At 39.2% G+C, this 16,915-nt stretch overlaps 1 protein-coding gene across 1 annotated transcript in view; it reads left to right on the top strand.

The window, feature by feature from the left end:
- The window catches only part of kalrna (kalirin RhoGEF kinase a), a 281,969-nt gene that overhangs the window by 81,723 nt on the left and 183,331 nt on the right, over window positions 1-16,915 (top strand). The window contains exons 2-3 of the mRNA XM_052148011.1: window positions 2,922-2,996; window positions 8,623-8,737. Coding sequence (XP_052003971.1) covers window positions 2,922-2,996; window positions 8,623-8,737 — 190 coding nt within the window. The remainder of the gene's footprint in view (window positions 1-2,921; window positions 2,997-8,622; window positions 8,738-16,915) is intronic.

Genomic DNA, 16,915 nt, shown 5'->3' with positions numbered 1-16,915 from the left:
TAAATCGAAGAGACATTGAGGTGCCCTTTTTCCACTTAAGGCTGTTAACTCACTGTCTATAACAGACGCAGCGCAATGGCTTGAGGCTGTCTACGCTGGACGCATCAACACAAACAATCTAAACCATTTCTTTGTGTTGTTGGAATCAGAATGAAATCATATTTGTAGACGTATTTGTTTTTTGCCAGTGATCATCAGTTGACTTGAGTGCATTGAAGTAATGTCTGACTTGTGAGTGAATCTTAGTTTTGAACCCATTCTTTTTAATGATTTGTTCAAACTCATTTGCAAAGTGTTTGTGAATCATTTGACCACAAGACAAACATATGAACTGACAAAATCTATAATAAAAATATCCAAACAGAACGTGGCATGTCAGAGCTTCTGGGTGATGACCCAAAGTAATTGGCAAATCGTTTCTTTCAGCCAGTTAATTGAAATGAACCGATTTGTGAAAATGAATCAGAACTCGCAACTGTAAAAAGAACGTTGCTGTTTAAATGAGTCTGATCTCATGACAATTATGGTATTACGTGGTTCATTACACGTATCGTGGCAGTTCTGAGGTGAAATGTCCACTGTGTGGTGCTAAAAGCAAGTACAAATTTCTCAGAAACTGATGAGGTTTTTAAGGTTTCTGCTCTATCGATATCTATCGATATACATTCCTTCTTCGTGTTTGAATACAAGCATTAATGCCACATAAGCTGCAAACTGACAGCTTCACTATAACTGTATCATGAGGTTTTTGAAGAAGAAAAAACAAGTGGGAAGAAATGTTCTAGAACAACTAGAACAAGGACAATACTAGAAGTATCAAATACTAACGCATTGCTCTGGATTTCGAGATAAAGGTAAAGGTACAGTAAAGTACACTAACCCTCTGCACTTTTCCCTTCATAAACTGCACAGCTCCCTCAAGGCAGACAGACAGGTTGAGCAAGTTTTCAAAGTGATCTGAGCGCAGACAGACGGGATGATGCTGTCTCCCATTTTAATGGACCTGAGCTCTCTGTCTGAGCTTAAGTCTTTGTGTAATCCAATCCATCTTTACTGCTCCATTACTTCTCCTCATCTCTCTCAGTTCTTCACTTACTCTTTCGTTGTATGTTTCTCCTCTTTTCCTCTTTTATTCTGCAATTCCACCTCTCTTTAAGTCATTTTCACGTGATTAATGGCACGTATAACATGTGTCTGTCTTCTCCTGATGTAAATCACACAAACAGAGGTCTGTGTCTCTCTCTCTCCAATGTTACTCTCATCAGCGCTGTGGTCTCTGGGTAACCCGTACATTACAGTCCAGAGAAAGTGCACACGCCGTTTAACAACAGCCGCTTAAACCCGCGTAAACAACACAATCCAATTCTATCAACTCCAGCTAAGTAAACATTGTCAGATGATAATACATCTCTGGTGGATAATCTCTTTGCTCAAAAACATTGAACAGAAATCTGGTTAAGCAGGTGGCATTCATGTTTCTTGTTCACATGTGCGAAACGCTGAAGCATTGCTATGGTAATAGCTTGTCAATCAATGCAAGTGCGGGAGTCAGTCTTGTATTCCGTACACACATGGGATGAAAATTTAGGGGATTCACTCCCGCATTTAAATGCGGTTGTCACTTCTGAAACTGTAATGTGTACGTGGCCAAAGACTTATATTGACGGAATGTTCAAATGGACCAACAGAATGCTCGTTAATTCAAAATCTAACTGTCAAAATTCAAATGTAAACAAACTGAAAAAAAAGATAAGTTGCTCTCTCTCTATATATATCTATCTATAGATATCAGTTAATCTGACTATCTATAGAGCTTGTTTATATGGAAAGCGTATGTATTTGTATGCAGTGTGTTCACGGCTTTCTCTTTACTCCCATGTACATGTGGCTCGAACTGTAAGCAGCTTTCTCCACAGCAATGTAATTTCCCAGCTTCACTTGTGTAAATAAAAAAATGACAATTTTATTCTCTGTTGCTTCACCTTACTTCCAGATATTCCAATGTTTGTTTCCGTGACTTTTCATCACAACCTGCTGCGGATTGCACTGAAATAGGGGAGTTTACCACTTGCATCATACTCTGGGATTCCTCCAGTGTACTTAACTCTGCATACTGAAGCAGTTCTTTCATCATCCTGTCTGCTCACTGACGCTCTGGAAGCTAGTCCTTCATTAACAGTGTCCTGCACCAAAACTCAGCAGTATTGATTCACTAGTCTGCAGCAGAGAGTCCTCGGGAGGGGTGTAGTATGACAAGACCCGTCGCTGTAGATGAATAATGAGTGTTTCTGACTTTTCTTATCATCTGTCTCTCTGAGGCCTCTTCAGGTGTATGATGATCATGGATGATGTATGATGAGTGGGAATGAATGGTACTCATTATTAGTGAGAAAATAGCTTTTGTAGGCACAAATCGGATAGGAATTTGCCTTTGTAGAGGATAATGCCTGCATTCCAGTTATTGTGTGTGTGTGTATTAGATATCCCTTAAATATGTCTTTAAATTAAATGTAAATATAAAAGATGTCCCAGCTCATTGTGCATTTCTAGAGAGAGAGTGGTTTCATAAGAGAGCAGACTGCAGCACAGCTGAACTACACACACACACTGAGAAAGAGAACAGTCAGGTGTTGTTAGAATTCACACTTTCCAGGACACTGCGATGACAATGCACAATCTGAACACAAACATAATACATTGCAGAGAGGTGTCTCCCTCCCATCTAAATCATACTGTAGGACAGCACGAGATTCACTTAAGTGTAAAATAATCTGTTAACACCACTAAAGTTTTCAGTGAAGTTTCTTAAAAAAAGGGTTTCCTGTTTGAGTATGCAGTTTGTCTGTGTTTCGTGGGAATATAATAAGTGGTAATGAGATTATGGATGAAAGCAAATTAAATAATCTTTTTCTCCTCCCCAGGGTCTTTCAGGAGTGAAGGCATTAAAGCGTCTGATGTTCTTCCTGTGTTGAGAGAGAAAATAGCGTTTGTTTCAGGTGAGTGTAAAATCTCTGAGATGTTTTATGGGTTTGTCTAAAACAACTGATCTACAAACAGCCTACAGTACTCAAACTCTCAACCTAATCCAGTGAGGAGAAAACTAATGCTGCTCTCAGATCTGTAGACAATGACCCCGTTTCAACCTTGTATTAAGATGCGTCTTGGGTGATCCGATCACATGTGGTCAGGAGCAGAGGTGGGTAGAGTAGCCAAAAACTTTACTCAAGTAAAAGTACACATAAATAATTACTCAAGTAGAAGTCAAAGTAATAATGTTTAAAATGACTAGAGTAAAAGTAAGAAAGTATCCGATAAAAATAATCCTCAAGTAGTGAGTAACTAGTTACTTTCACATATAAAGTAATGGCAATGTGTTCTCATGAGAATTTGTATGTATTCTTATGGAAAGTTTGGCTCTAGTAAACGTACATTCTCTTACATTTGCATAGACACTGAAATGTACAATACTGACGTATTGATAGCATTTAAACGTCATCATCTTATGTAATAACACCTATAGAAATGAACACATTGTTACGTGTACTGATTGAATTTATTCATATTGAATAATGTATCAAATTAATCAGTTATTTGCATTTAATATATAATCAATGAGATTAGATACTGCCATCATATTTAATGTATTTAATTCAGTTGATATTCTAATGTCATTTTAATTGTTTCATTCAGTTCTGTGTGATTTCCGCTGCCCTATACAATGTTTTAAAGGATGACATCACTTTAACCAAGACTAAACTTGAGTTAAATATTAAATATTAATAAAAACTCTCTAATCGTTTAATAATTTATTAAGCATTTAATTTTTGTTTGCCATGGGACAATTTACAGAATATGCCAAAAAACAAAATAAACCACAAAAAGCACCATAAGACAATAATAAAATGAGTCCATACATTTGTTAGCTATAATCCAAATCATCAGACTGATTTCTGTGAAGAACAGACCCAAATTCAAGACTTTTATTCAACGAGTTCCGTCTCCATCCACCGCAGCGCCATCGCATCCACCGTAACCTTTTAAAAATACCCTTAAATGAAATTCACTGAATTAAAGGGGAAAAAACTTTTTATTAATTTTAATTCATCAAAATATTCCTCTCTCACCATTCTGTTCACTTCAATCCATCTTTAACTCACAAAAAACAAACTCTCACTTATTAATAAAGCTGCGTATTGACAATTTTCTTCACGATAAGAAATGCACAGTGACACAGATATTATGATTCAATAAGTCATCATGTTATAATCTAGCTGCATTAAGCGTGTGAGCTCGAGGGACGAGCGTCCCCGTGACAGAGTGTGCATCAGCCGGATGCAGTTTCAATCTCTCCCCCTTAGATCGGGACATTCACACAACTCATAGAAGAGGTGCTGACCACACAGATAAATGCCAGTTTCGGAGTTTGTAGTTATTTACATGATCTGTTTCCGTATTATTTGAACTTTAATAAAGTTATAATGCTTCAAATATAACTGCATGTAATACAGTTAAGATGTAGTGGTGGGGTGTTTCCTTTAAAGAGCTCCAGCTCCACTTATTCCACAACGAGGGTGCTTCTAAATTTATTAATTTTTTTCCACTGTCTGAAAGTACCACTGTCGTAAGTCACATTATAAAATCTCAATAAATTACGCATTTATTAACACTTATTAAATTAAACCCAGTAATGTAACGACAGAAACGGTACCCATTGTGACAAAGTATTAAGTAATTTTTTTTCATAAGGAACTTACTTGAGTAAGAGTGAAAAGTACACATAAGATACTCATAAAAGTATTTTTTTCTAAAATTCTCAAGTAAATGTAACGGAGTAAATGTTGCGTGTTACTACCCACCTCTGGTCAGGAGAGACACATCGCTGTTTACACCTGGTCACTGAAATGCGTCTCCTGTAACCACTTGTGATCAGATTTGGAGGACAATGTTACTGCATTACACTAAAGTGCAACAAAGTCAGAAAAGACAAAGAAAGCATGAAAAAAAAAAACCCAGCATGCTATTTCTCCCAGATGTAGCTGAAATTTATTCTAAGCACAAAAGCAACATTTCGAGCAGAATTGTCCATTATTTTAGTGGATTACCTGTATTAACCTGAACTGCAGATGTGTGATCTTTTCATCTGTGTCGTCATGTTGATATCAGACACTGAAGATGATCTGTAAAGTTCTCATGCTTGTGTATATATATATATCTGCTTTTAAAAAAATTCGGTCTGATGGCTATTTCCTTTTAAACCGCTCGTAACTCTGTTTAAACACTGTTTTAGTGCATAGGTTGATTGACAGGTGAGGAGAGGCGCTTCACTGCTGCCGGGACACATACAGGACGGATTAGTGTTTACACCTCAAATGCAATGCGGTCATATGCGTTTTTGATCACATTCATATGTGGTTTTTGTGATCGAATCACAAAAAGTTTTAGACCCCGTTTAGATCTGTAAATCTAAGCTGACCACATGTGATCAGACCACCAAAAATACATGTTAATACCAGGTGTAAACAGGGTCATAATGTCCAAAACCATCCCTTAAATGCATGGGTGTTTTGCCAAACAATATTATTATACTGACCTAATTACATAAACTGTCTTTAAAAGTCTTTAATAAACTGACACATAAATTTATCACAAGCAGCATTCTCCTCTATTTTAGAAGTTGATAAACCTATTTATTTTGCTATCCTAACTATACATGATTATATGGTAAGGGATAGGGTACAGCCATGTGGGGTGGGTTGGGAGGGTGGGGGGTGTATGTGTTCGCTGTCCTTTTTTGTATATTGCGGCGCCGTTTTGTGGTCCGTTCTGCATAACTCATTGTTGCATATCGCAGCACATTCGGCATGTTTCACGGCCGAACCACTGGCCCGCTCGGTTCTCCCAATGGCAATTACGCCCCTGATCGGCCAAAAAGTGTGTCGGCCCACCAGCCCTGCATGTGACCCAATTAGTAAAACATGGTGAATGTTCAGGTCAGAGTTAGGGATGTCAATTTTCAGACATTTTCATAATCAATCGTTGTGGAAATGAACTATAAATTAATAAATTAATCGTAAATGTTAATATTGCAAAACGCACTTGGAGGACTCCAAATAAAATGAGCATGTAGCCTATGGTTTAAATACAATTAAAATGAATTCACTTAAGAAATGCAAGTATTGTCATTTTCCTCTTAAAATATTCTTAGTTCAGTGTATTGAAACACGTTTAGGCTATGTTTAGTTTGAATTTAGGAATTGTTTCATTTCTGTTAATGAAAAACTGTTAGTAGTAACTTCTATCTCAAGCTAGATCATTTGTATACCTATTTGAGTTCATTAAAACTTCACATTGTGGATCATAGAATATTTCGGATAATTAGATTTATTTTTTTTATTAGAAATTAAGTCAAATCATGACAAGCTGTGTAAACACAGTACATTTACATACCGCTTCTCTGGTGATAGTGATGTCAGCTGAATGTAACTTTGTGCTTTCCCACGATCGCTGACGTAATTGTAGGTTGGGATGAGATCAACAGTGCTTGTTGTCATGTTTAACTTTAACACACTATAACAGTGTGTGCAGAAAACATTAATGTTCATTTATAGAGAAACGCTCCAACATTGTTTACATTGAGCCTGCTTCATCTGTCTGATCTGTGCGTCTTCTTCTGTGAACCGGATAATGACATGCAGCCCACTAGCACCCTCTAACTGCGGGTGACTGTATAGACAGCCTTATCAACATCTGCTGCACATTTACTGCACATTTGCCCTGAAATTAATCGACAATCAATAAGCTTAGTCGATCAAATTATTAATGACAATTAATCGATTTTCGATTAATATTTTATTTATTTTTTACAATTCCTTGCTCGGCTCTCTGACGTTTGCATGACAAACACAGGGATTGTCTCTACTGCAACCCTTTATTTTATTATTTACCTAACTAACCCTAACCTAATCCTTACCATATAATCATCATGCATAGTTAGGATAGCAAAACAAATATTTTTATCAACTTCTAAAGAGAGGAAAATGCTTCTTGTGATAAAAATATGTGCTTGTTTTCTAAAGTTTCAAAGGGTAGTAAGCTGCCTATCTTGGCAGCATTATTGGGTGCAACCCATGATAACACATATTGGTCAAAGTAAGTCTTGCATAGCTAGACTTTTGACTATTGGCATAAAGTCTGGTCCATTTTAAGCTTATTCTGGCCAACAATTTTCCACTAAGACAGAAATGATTTGAACAACACGTAAAGCAATCAGACAGTTTACTTCGTTTTTGTAGATGGTTTAGGGTGGGTACAATTTGACAACTTCAGTGAACAACTGTTCCCCAAAAGCTCTCATTGTAGCAGCCCTGTAGTACCTTGTAAACACAACTTTGTTTCTAGGCAGACTGATAAAAACAACCTGGTCTCGTGGTTTGTTGTACGTATCGCAGCAATTCCCTTGTGAAATGAACTCTAGAGGCACTAAAAAAACAATGAACACTTTTTCAATTTTCTACCTGTTCCTCACACAAAGCTATCTTTTACACTTTTACAATAGCCCATAATACATATTTATATTTGCATTACGCAACCTACTACATTTACAAGCTTGTTCAAGTGTGATCAAGTTGCGCATTTGCTCAACTGATAAAGCATTACTCTTGCGATCCGAAGGACCGGGGTATGGGTCCTGAAGAGCATGCGTGTTTACACTTGAGCCGAAAGTGTCATAGAAGCACCACACAGCCTTCAGCAATTGCATTTTTCATCTCGCATTTGCTTTTTATGACACTATTGGTTAGTTTTAAGATTTAGAGTAGAGTAGGATACTTTGATGTAAAGCTCGATAGAGCATTAACTTCAAAAACCTCATCTTTGGGGGCCTGGGTAGCTCAGTAAGTGAAACGAGTAAATACGCTGACTACCACCCCTGAGTGCTGAGTGACTCCAGCCAGGTCCCCTAAGCAACCAAATTGGCCTGGTTGCTAGGGAGGGTAGAGTCAGATGGGGTAACCTCCTCGTGGTCGCTATAATGTGGTTCTCGCTCTCAGTGGGGTGAGTTGTGCGTGGATGCCGTGGAGAATAGCGTGAAGTCTCCACATGCGCTACATCTCCGCAGTAACGAGCTCAGCAAGCCACATGATAAAATGCGCGGATTGACGGTCTCAGACGCGGAGGCAACTGAGATTTGTCCTCCACCACCCGAATTGAAGTGAGTCACTCCGCCACCACGAGGACTTAGAGTGCATTGGGATTTGGGCATTCCAAATCATCTTTTTGGGGGAACATTTAACTTGCTTTTAGTGGACATTTCACCTCAGAACTGCCGCAATACATGTAAGAAACCATATAATATCATGCTGATACAGTCTGCACTGAACAAAATCTGTCAGATATGGAGTGGTGGTGGCATAGTGGGCTAAAGCATATAACTGTTAAACATAAGGTTGCTGGTTCAATCCCCACAGCCACCACCATTGTGTCCTTGAGCAAGGCACTTAACTCCAGGTTGCTCTGCGGTGATTGTCCCTGTAATAAGTGCACTGTAAATTGTTTTGGATAAAGCGTCTGCCAAATGCATAAATGTAAATGTAAGATTTAATATTCTCTATGGGCTGTTTGCAGGCGGCCGTGATAAGCGAGGCGGTCCCATCTTGACATTCCCCATCCGAAGTAACCATGACCGAATAAAACAAGAAGACATGAGACGACTCGTCACATACCTGTCCACCGTGCCCAGGTGAGATGAATAATAATGCATGGATTCTGCATGGCTGAATAAACAAACTGCAGTGCAGACATAGGTATTATAGATGTTAGTGTGTCTTTATCCTGTATAAATATGTCTCCGCTCTATTACAGGAATCATATGTCACAGTGTAATATTAGTATGCATTATGTAACTTATTCAAGGATTGCAATGTAATATATTCACTGCATAGGGATATGAGTTAACTCCCATAATGTGGTTTTGCTCTCTGGGCTTCTTACAGAAAGATTTACTAAAGAGCAAGCATTTACATCACCACACTAAAAAGTTGCATTTGCTCAACAAAATGACATGGTAAATAACATAACTTTAGTTAGACAGGTCTGTGATCACCACCTCTATACTATACCAATACTAAAACTACTTCCACAGCCTGTGATCTAAGCATTGAACAAAGATGCACTTAATGTGAGTTAAATTAAAAATAAAAAGAAAGAAAAAGAAGAGACCCCCTCCCCCACCACCTCTCACTTTAACCCTTTCCCACAAACCATGATTCATCATACAACCTCAGTGATTTTAAGTGTTGTTGCCCATAAACTCTGAGCTTCAGTCACGATCAGCTGCTTTTTAACTCAAAACAGCTTTAAAACTGCACAAATAACATGAAACAGACCTGCTAGATCACTGCTACTTCAAGATATCAGTTAACAGATTTTATGACGTCATGTGGTAATGATGGTCTGTGTGTTTAGCATAAAAGTCTGCTTGACTGAACATGGAGACAACAGACACTTTCTTGAGACCACGTTGAAAATAAGTTTAGTTTTTTATTCAAACCTGGAAATAAAAAGAACATTGTGGGATTTTGCATATTTTACAACAACAAAAAAGAAAACAATATTTAATATTATTCCCTATTATTAGTTCACTAATGAAATGTAAGCAAACTTGTGACATTGACCAGGTTTGTATCTTAGAGTGGACGCAATTACTTCCTGGTGTCTCGGAGTGAACACGATTACTTTCTGGTTTAAATGTGACCAGAACCTGTGCTAGTTTCTATGGCGCTAGAAACCGTGTCTCAGAAAGTGATGTCCAGTTCCTGAACGAATCATTCTTTTGAAACGGTTCCTTTTAGTAAAATAACCAGTTCACCAATTTGGACTGAATCATTTAAAACAGTTTGTGTCTCGAGTCAACACTGATCTACAAGCTGCTTTATCTTAAACTGTCTCTCGGATATGCCTGACACTCTGACGCAAAATTTTCGAGCTGCTAACCAAGAGAATATGATCCTAGAACTGGTGATATCTGCTTTTCCTAACTCTTCTTTGCAATGAACCGCTCCAACTATTTCACAAATTGGATGGACGCTCCAGTTGCAACAGTTCTCGAGTCACTGCACTGAGAATCGCTTCTTTCGGAGGTGTACAACATACTGAGAACTGATGAGCTTCTGATATTGATTATGCATGTGATTAAGAGGCAAAATGTACCAGAAAGTATAACAAATAAAACATACTAGAAATATGTTTATAACTTGATTGTATTACCATTTTATTAATGTATGAATATGATCTAGTCACAAGAGTTCTTGAGTCAACAGTACACTGATCCAGGGACAGCAGCTCTCGATTCAATAGCACATAAAGCCATTCACAGTAGTTCTCGAGTCAACAGTACGCTGATCCGGGCACAGCAGCACTCGAGTCAACCGTACACTTTTCCGGGGACAGAAGTTCTTGAGTCAACAGTACATTGAGTCACTCACAGCAGTTCTCGAGTCAGTAGTACACTGATCCGAGGACAGCAGCTCTTAAGTCAACTGTACACTGATCCGGAGACAGCAGCTCTCGAGTCAACTGTACACTGATCCGGGGACAGAAGCTCTAGAGTCGATAGTACATTGAGTCGCTTGCAGCAGTTCTCCAGTCAACAGTCCACTGATCTGGGGTCAGCAGTTCTCGAGTCAACCGTACAACAGTTGAGATGATCACAGCAGTACACTGAGCTGAACATATTTCAGACATATTTCTGAGAACTGATCAGTGAGCTGCTGATGAGCATGCGTGAGGGGGCGAAACTTTTCAGCCGAATTATCAAGAAAATTCACGTTGGATCATATTTTCATTTTTCTAGTAAGACCTTTGATATTAAGGCAAAAATTGTATTCACGATAATAATTTGTATTTTTGTATAATTGTATTGTTTTCCTGTAAAAATATCTAAAAATCACTGCATAAGATATTTAGGTTTTTCAGAGAATGTATTTTTAACATGTGTTGTTTGTTTTGTCTAACTGTACTGGCAGATTTTTATAGTCAAAACAAGTGAAAAAATATATCAGAGTTTAAGAAGTAATCCAAAGTATTTATAATATGTTACTGACCTTGAGAAATCTAACAAAATACATTCCAAATTACATTTTACATGTAATTAGCATGTATTCTGTAATTTTAGCATGTATTCTGTAATCTGTAGAGGAATACATTTAAAAAGTAACCCTCCCGACCCAGAATATGCATTTGTATTTCAGTAGTTTGCAAGTTAATGTAATCCTGTAGTGAGGATAGTGTAAACGACTTTGGCTCGCTGTCCCTGGAGGAGGGCTCGAGGCTCGAGGCTTGAGCCAAGCTTGAATAATGGAGGTTCTCTATTGCTGATACACTGATCACAACCATCTCAGAAAAGCCAGTCAAAAGCTTGGGGAAGGATATAACAGTAGCCTCAAGAATGCAACATCAGTCAAGAGCACATGTAAGGAGCTGGATGGGTAGCTGAGGGAGGTAGACAAGACAGGCTTCGCAAAAATATATAAGGCATGGATTTACCAGCACAGAATTTTGTCCTGAATCACACCTCGAAACTGAACTGTCACTCAACAACTGGACTAGAAACCCTAGTCATAAAACTGATTTTGGTCTAAAATAGTAAGTGAAAGCTCAGATTATATCCAAAAATAAATTATCTAGCAATCGGTAACATACCAACTGAGTTCTGGCAACAAGAACAGTTAGACTTGAGACTGTAACTGAACATGGCCATTGGAACCCATGAAAAGAAAACTGTGTTCGTCCACATTTGCTAACAAAAATCCTTGTCCAATTAAATATTGAACATTTCACTAACAGATGTGCAATGATATAATTCTATTTATGGTGCCAAAGGTGACTAATTATGTAATTTTCGATTAATTTTGTAAGATTGTTTATGAGAAAAAGTGTTTTTCCATTCTCTTGAAAAATGTATCTTTGGAGATATATGCTTTTCATCAAACAGTGACGATATATAAATAAATATATATATATATATTAGGGCTGTCGATTTAACACATTAATTCAGTGTAATTCATTTAAAAAAATGTACGCAATTAATCGCAATGTGATTAAAATAATTACAAAATAATGAAGATTCCTGAGAAATGTAAGCTTGTAGTACCACCTGTTTACTCCAGAGGGCAGTAATTGAAATTTCAGCTGTGTGGCAACACGCAGTTTATACAGTGAAGAAAACAACCATCCAGCAGACACACAACACAAACATGCGTTACGTTCTTGCGTTCAAAAAACTTAATGGAGCGCAAATGCGAACAAAGGGATCTCAGTATGTGTTTAAAGATTGAGTATTGAACTACTGTATATTTAACTTGACATAATAACCTAAACATTTTATGTTTATGATGCAACGCACTCCAAGACACTACATATATATATATATATATATATATATATATGATGTATATATATTTATTGTGTGTGTGTGTGTATCACACCTGTGTCCCATAAGGATAGTTAATCCTAGAACTTTTGATCTTGTGAAGACATTTTCGCCAGACTCCATGACGCCAGTATGCACTGTACCTCATCACTGCCATTATGTTCTTTGAATATGTAATCATGCAGCCTGTTTTCCATTTGCTCATTAGCTTTAGTTTGTATAAATTACGCTTTAGTGTTTGCATATATAGTTTGTACAGTATATTGTTTGTTGTTGTCTATGGAAAGTTCCCATATAGTATGTTTACACAATCATGTATGTGTGTGTATGAAAGCCTATCACACATGTATCCTTACATCTCCTAGACTCTCATCATTGCAACTACTTTCGCCAGACGACACTGATCCAGCATGCATGATCTAGCAGCTGTCCGAATTCTGCTACTCAAGCAAGGAGACCGTCAAGTTGACGATCACATCTGTAAGTTTTTAGAATTGGTGAATTTAGTGCACTATCCAGACTGCTCTCTTGTGGTCCCAAGTCTTCCACTGCTCCTTGCCCCAAGCCTTCCATGGCTCCTTGCCCCAAGCCTTCCATGGCTCCTTGCCCCAAGCCTTCCACGGCACCTTGCCACAAGTCTTCCACGGCTCCTTCGTCCAAGCCTGCCACGGCTCCAGCGCTCATCCCTACCATGGCCAACGAGCAGGCGTCAACACCTGCCACGGCTAACGAGCCAACGCTCATGCCTGCCATGGCCAACGATCCAGCGGCCACGCCTGCCATGGCCAATGAGCCAGTGCCCACGCCTGTAGCCTCAACTGTCCCAGAGCCAATGCCTGTTGCCTCACCCACTACCATGAATACGCTCACAACTGTATGGAAAAAGAGAAGGAAAAGGACACCTTATTCCCAGTCGCTGCCCATGCTCATGACCACGGAGGACGTTCCCCAGTTGCTGCCAGTGCTCATGACCACGGAGGTCATTCCCCATTCGCTGCCAGTGCTCACGACCATGGAGGTTTTTCCCCAGTCGCTGCCAGTGCTCACAACCTTGAAGGTCGTGCCCCAGTCACTGCCAGTGCTTACGACCATGGAGGTCATTCCCCAGTCTCTGCCAGTATGCCTGATCATGGAGGTCTGTTCCCAGTCACTGCCAGCTCTTGCCGAGCATCTGACCAGCTGCCACCTGTCCATGGCTTCTCCCCTCGAGTCTCCCATGGCTCCGCCTTCCATGGCCTCGCCCCTCAAGCCTTCCATGGCTCCACCTTCCATGGCTTCTCCCCTCGAGCATCCCATGGCTCCGCCTACATGGCCTCACCCCTCGAGCCTCCAACGGCTCCGCCTTACATGGCCTTGAGCCTACCACGGCTCCGCCTTCTATGGCTTCACTCCTTGAGCCTCCCCAGCTCCACCTTACATGGCTCCACCCCTCAAGCCTCGCCTGACTCCGCCTGCCTTCGTAGAGGCTCTCCAGGCTCTGCCTGCTTTTGTTGAGCCTCTCCTGGCTCTGCCATCAGAGTCTTCAAAGGCTCCACCTGCTTCCCCAGAGCATCCTCTCACAGCAGTTCCGTCCACTCCCCCAGAGACTCCTCTTCCAGCAGTTCCGCCCGCTCCCCCAGAGACTCCTCCCAAGCTTGCTGACCCTGTCCCTGCCCTGTGGCTACCCCACAGGCCTTCTGACCTAGTCCCGGCCCTGTGGCCACCCCCCAGGCCTCCTGACCTTTTCCTGGGCCTGTGGCCAGCCCCCAGGCCTCCTGACCTAGTCCCGGCCCTGTGGCTTCCTCCCAGGCCTCCTGACCCAGTCCTGGCCCTGTGGCCACCTTCCAGACCTTCCGACCCCTTCTCAGCCCTGAGGCTGTCTCCCAGACCTGTTGACCCAGTCCCTACGCTGAGGCCACCTCCCAGACCTCCTGACCCTTTCTCTACCCTGAGGCGGCCCTCCTAGACCTCCTGGATCCAATCTTTAACCTGGAGTCTGCTCCCTGGCCACCTGGTCATCTTCTAGGACTCTTATTTTTTATGATTTTTTTCCCTGGACTACATTACCTAGCATGCACTGCCCTTATCACTGCCATCTGTTCTTTATTGTTTACACCTGTTTTCCATTCCCTCATTAGCATTTGTTTGTATAAATACCCTTTCTTTTTGCATTTCTTTGTCAGTTCTTGTTTGTTGTTGCACTGTAATCATTTTATTAAAGCCTGCAAATAGATCCTACATCTCTTATCTCATCTCAGCAATTACTTGTGACAGTATGCAAAATAGAATCATATTCACTTGTGGAGTCAAACTTATGGTCTGTATGTTTTGAATTTACATTACATTAACTGAGCTTTTCCTTTTGGTCAACCAAGAGATATCCTCATTAGTAAGAAGACTAAGTCATCCACATCCATTATGGATGTGTACTGTAAATATCACTCAAGACACTCAGCCCAGCCCTGTTCGATTCAACTCAGCTGCAGAGCTTGCATCATCAGAGTAACATCTGTGTAAAGCAGTGATTACAATAATCAATTAATAGGTATTAATTGATAAAATAATAATATTTGATAATATCATTTACCTAAGTTCAGTCAGAAAACTCTACAGGGAGCAAGCTGATAGGTTCCCATTGTAAAATATCTTCAGTCAAACAAAGCTTAGGCTCTAATACATCAAATATTTAAATACCTCACCTGTGGCAGCAAGCTTTATTACATTATATTAGCCTTCTTTGATAAGCATAATTGTAATGACAATAGAAAGATGACATGTTCTTATTAAACAGATTAATTAAGAAGACAGATGTGAGTAATGTGGCCATGCAGTTTAAAACTTAAATAAATATGCCAAAATAAATAATTAAAATATGGCTAACAAAGGAGATTAGAATGAGAGTGTGCACTGAGTGATTCCCTCACTCTTTCTGTCTTCATCCTACTCCTCTTATTCCTTCCTCCAATGGCTGTTTCAAATCAGATCGCAAATTGCATGTTGTGCAATGGCAGTAAGGTTACAAGGCACAATGCCTTGAACTGTTACCAGATTATCTATACATTTTAAATATGTCAATGAGTAGTAGTTTTAATTTGATCCTATTCTGTGTGCATTTGTTCAGTTTCCAGCCAAAGGAACACAACTTTAGGTTACGTGAGAGCCCCTTATGTGTATATTCACGTTATGTGCATTTATTGTGTGAATTCCTTTCATCTTAATGATTGGGCATCAATACATCTGAAACTCCATTTTACTAAAGCAATAATTATCTCTTTAATTAAATTCTTTATTAGTTAATACATATCGACACCTCGAAAAGGTCAGAAACTACTACCATGCATGTCAGTATTTCCACATTATTTTCTTGTTGAGAAGACAACTCATGGATACACTGGCCAAAGTGATCTGCACCAATTTGGACCAGACAGCTCCCGTAACAAAGCACTTAAAACTCAAAACTGAGTTATATTTGAGCATCTTCAAAGTAGTCAACCTTTGCATAGAATTTGCAGACATTTTGCATACACCTTCAGATCAAAAGATTTTTAAGATCATGAGAAACATTTCAGTGTTTCAAAACTTTTGACCAGTAGTATATACATTAAAAATTAAATAAAAATAGTTTTGCATATACTTGCAATCTTTAGTTTAGGACAAAATTACCATTGTTTAGAATTTTCTATATAAAAGAAGAGGGAAAAGATGGCCTAATGTGCAATGTGCTTAGATATTCTTAGTTAGTTTGTGTGGGATGAATCCATTTCTCTTGTTTATGTGACATTGCTATGACATTTCTTAACACTATGTCTACTGTGTGGGTTTGGCAGTATCTCGTCCCATCACATAAGAAATCTTTTAGATTTTACTGCTTTACTTGTTTTTGACTAGTTTCAAAAAACTAGTTTCCCACTCAGACCTCAGAATGGCAGGAAATGAGAGAGGCTTATATGTGCCATTATGTTGTTCGTAATCATGCAGCATTTCTGTTATCTCTGATTTTCTTCTGACTTTGAGTCGTATAGAAGTCTCTGTGTTATAATTTTGCCTTTACTGAAGTACTGGCTCTGGGAGTTATTTTAATCTTCCAATCTCCGTGCTGTTTCTAAAGCATGAACCAGAAATAGAAGCTGGGCCATTTTTGCTTAGCCTGATGAGAACAATCCTTCAGGAACTCCTGAAGTGGTGTCTGAACAAATGACTCTTTTATGTTCCAAGATCACATTTGTTGGAAGAGATTCAATTTGTAGGAAATTAGAGACATTGTGGCAGGGTATATTACAACTGCCAGCATTCATCACCAATAATATGTAAGAATTGTAAAATGAAATTAGTTTTGGAATCTTAGTCATGCTCAATGACCATTATATATAGGATAAATGATAAATGATCAGATTAGAAATATATAAAGATTCTCCACCATTAAATATTTAATACAACAGGCTCACAATTTATTTGTAAGGGATTTCAGCTCAAGAAGAGATTAATGATTAATTTTGGGAACATTGAAAG

Source organism: Xyrauchen texanus, chromosome 18 (assembly GCF_025860055.1).
Source record: "Xyrauchen texanus isolate HMW12.3.18 chromosome 18, RBS_HiC_50CHRs, whole genome shotgun sequence".
NCBI classification, from domain to species: Eukaryota; Metazoa; Chordata; class Actinopteri; order Cypriniformes; family Catostomidae; genus Xyrauchen; species Xyrauchen texanus.
Note: the sequence above shows the minus strand (reverse complement) of the source record. Positions and strands in the feature narration are given on the sequence as shown.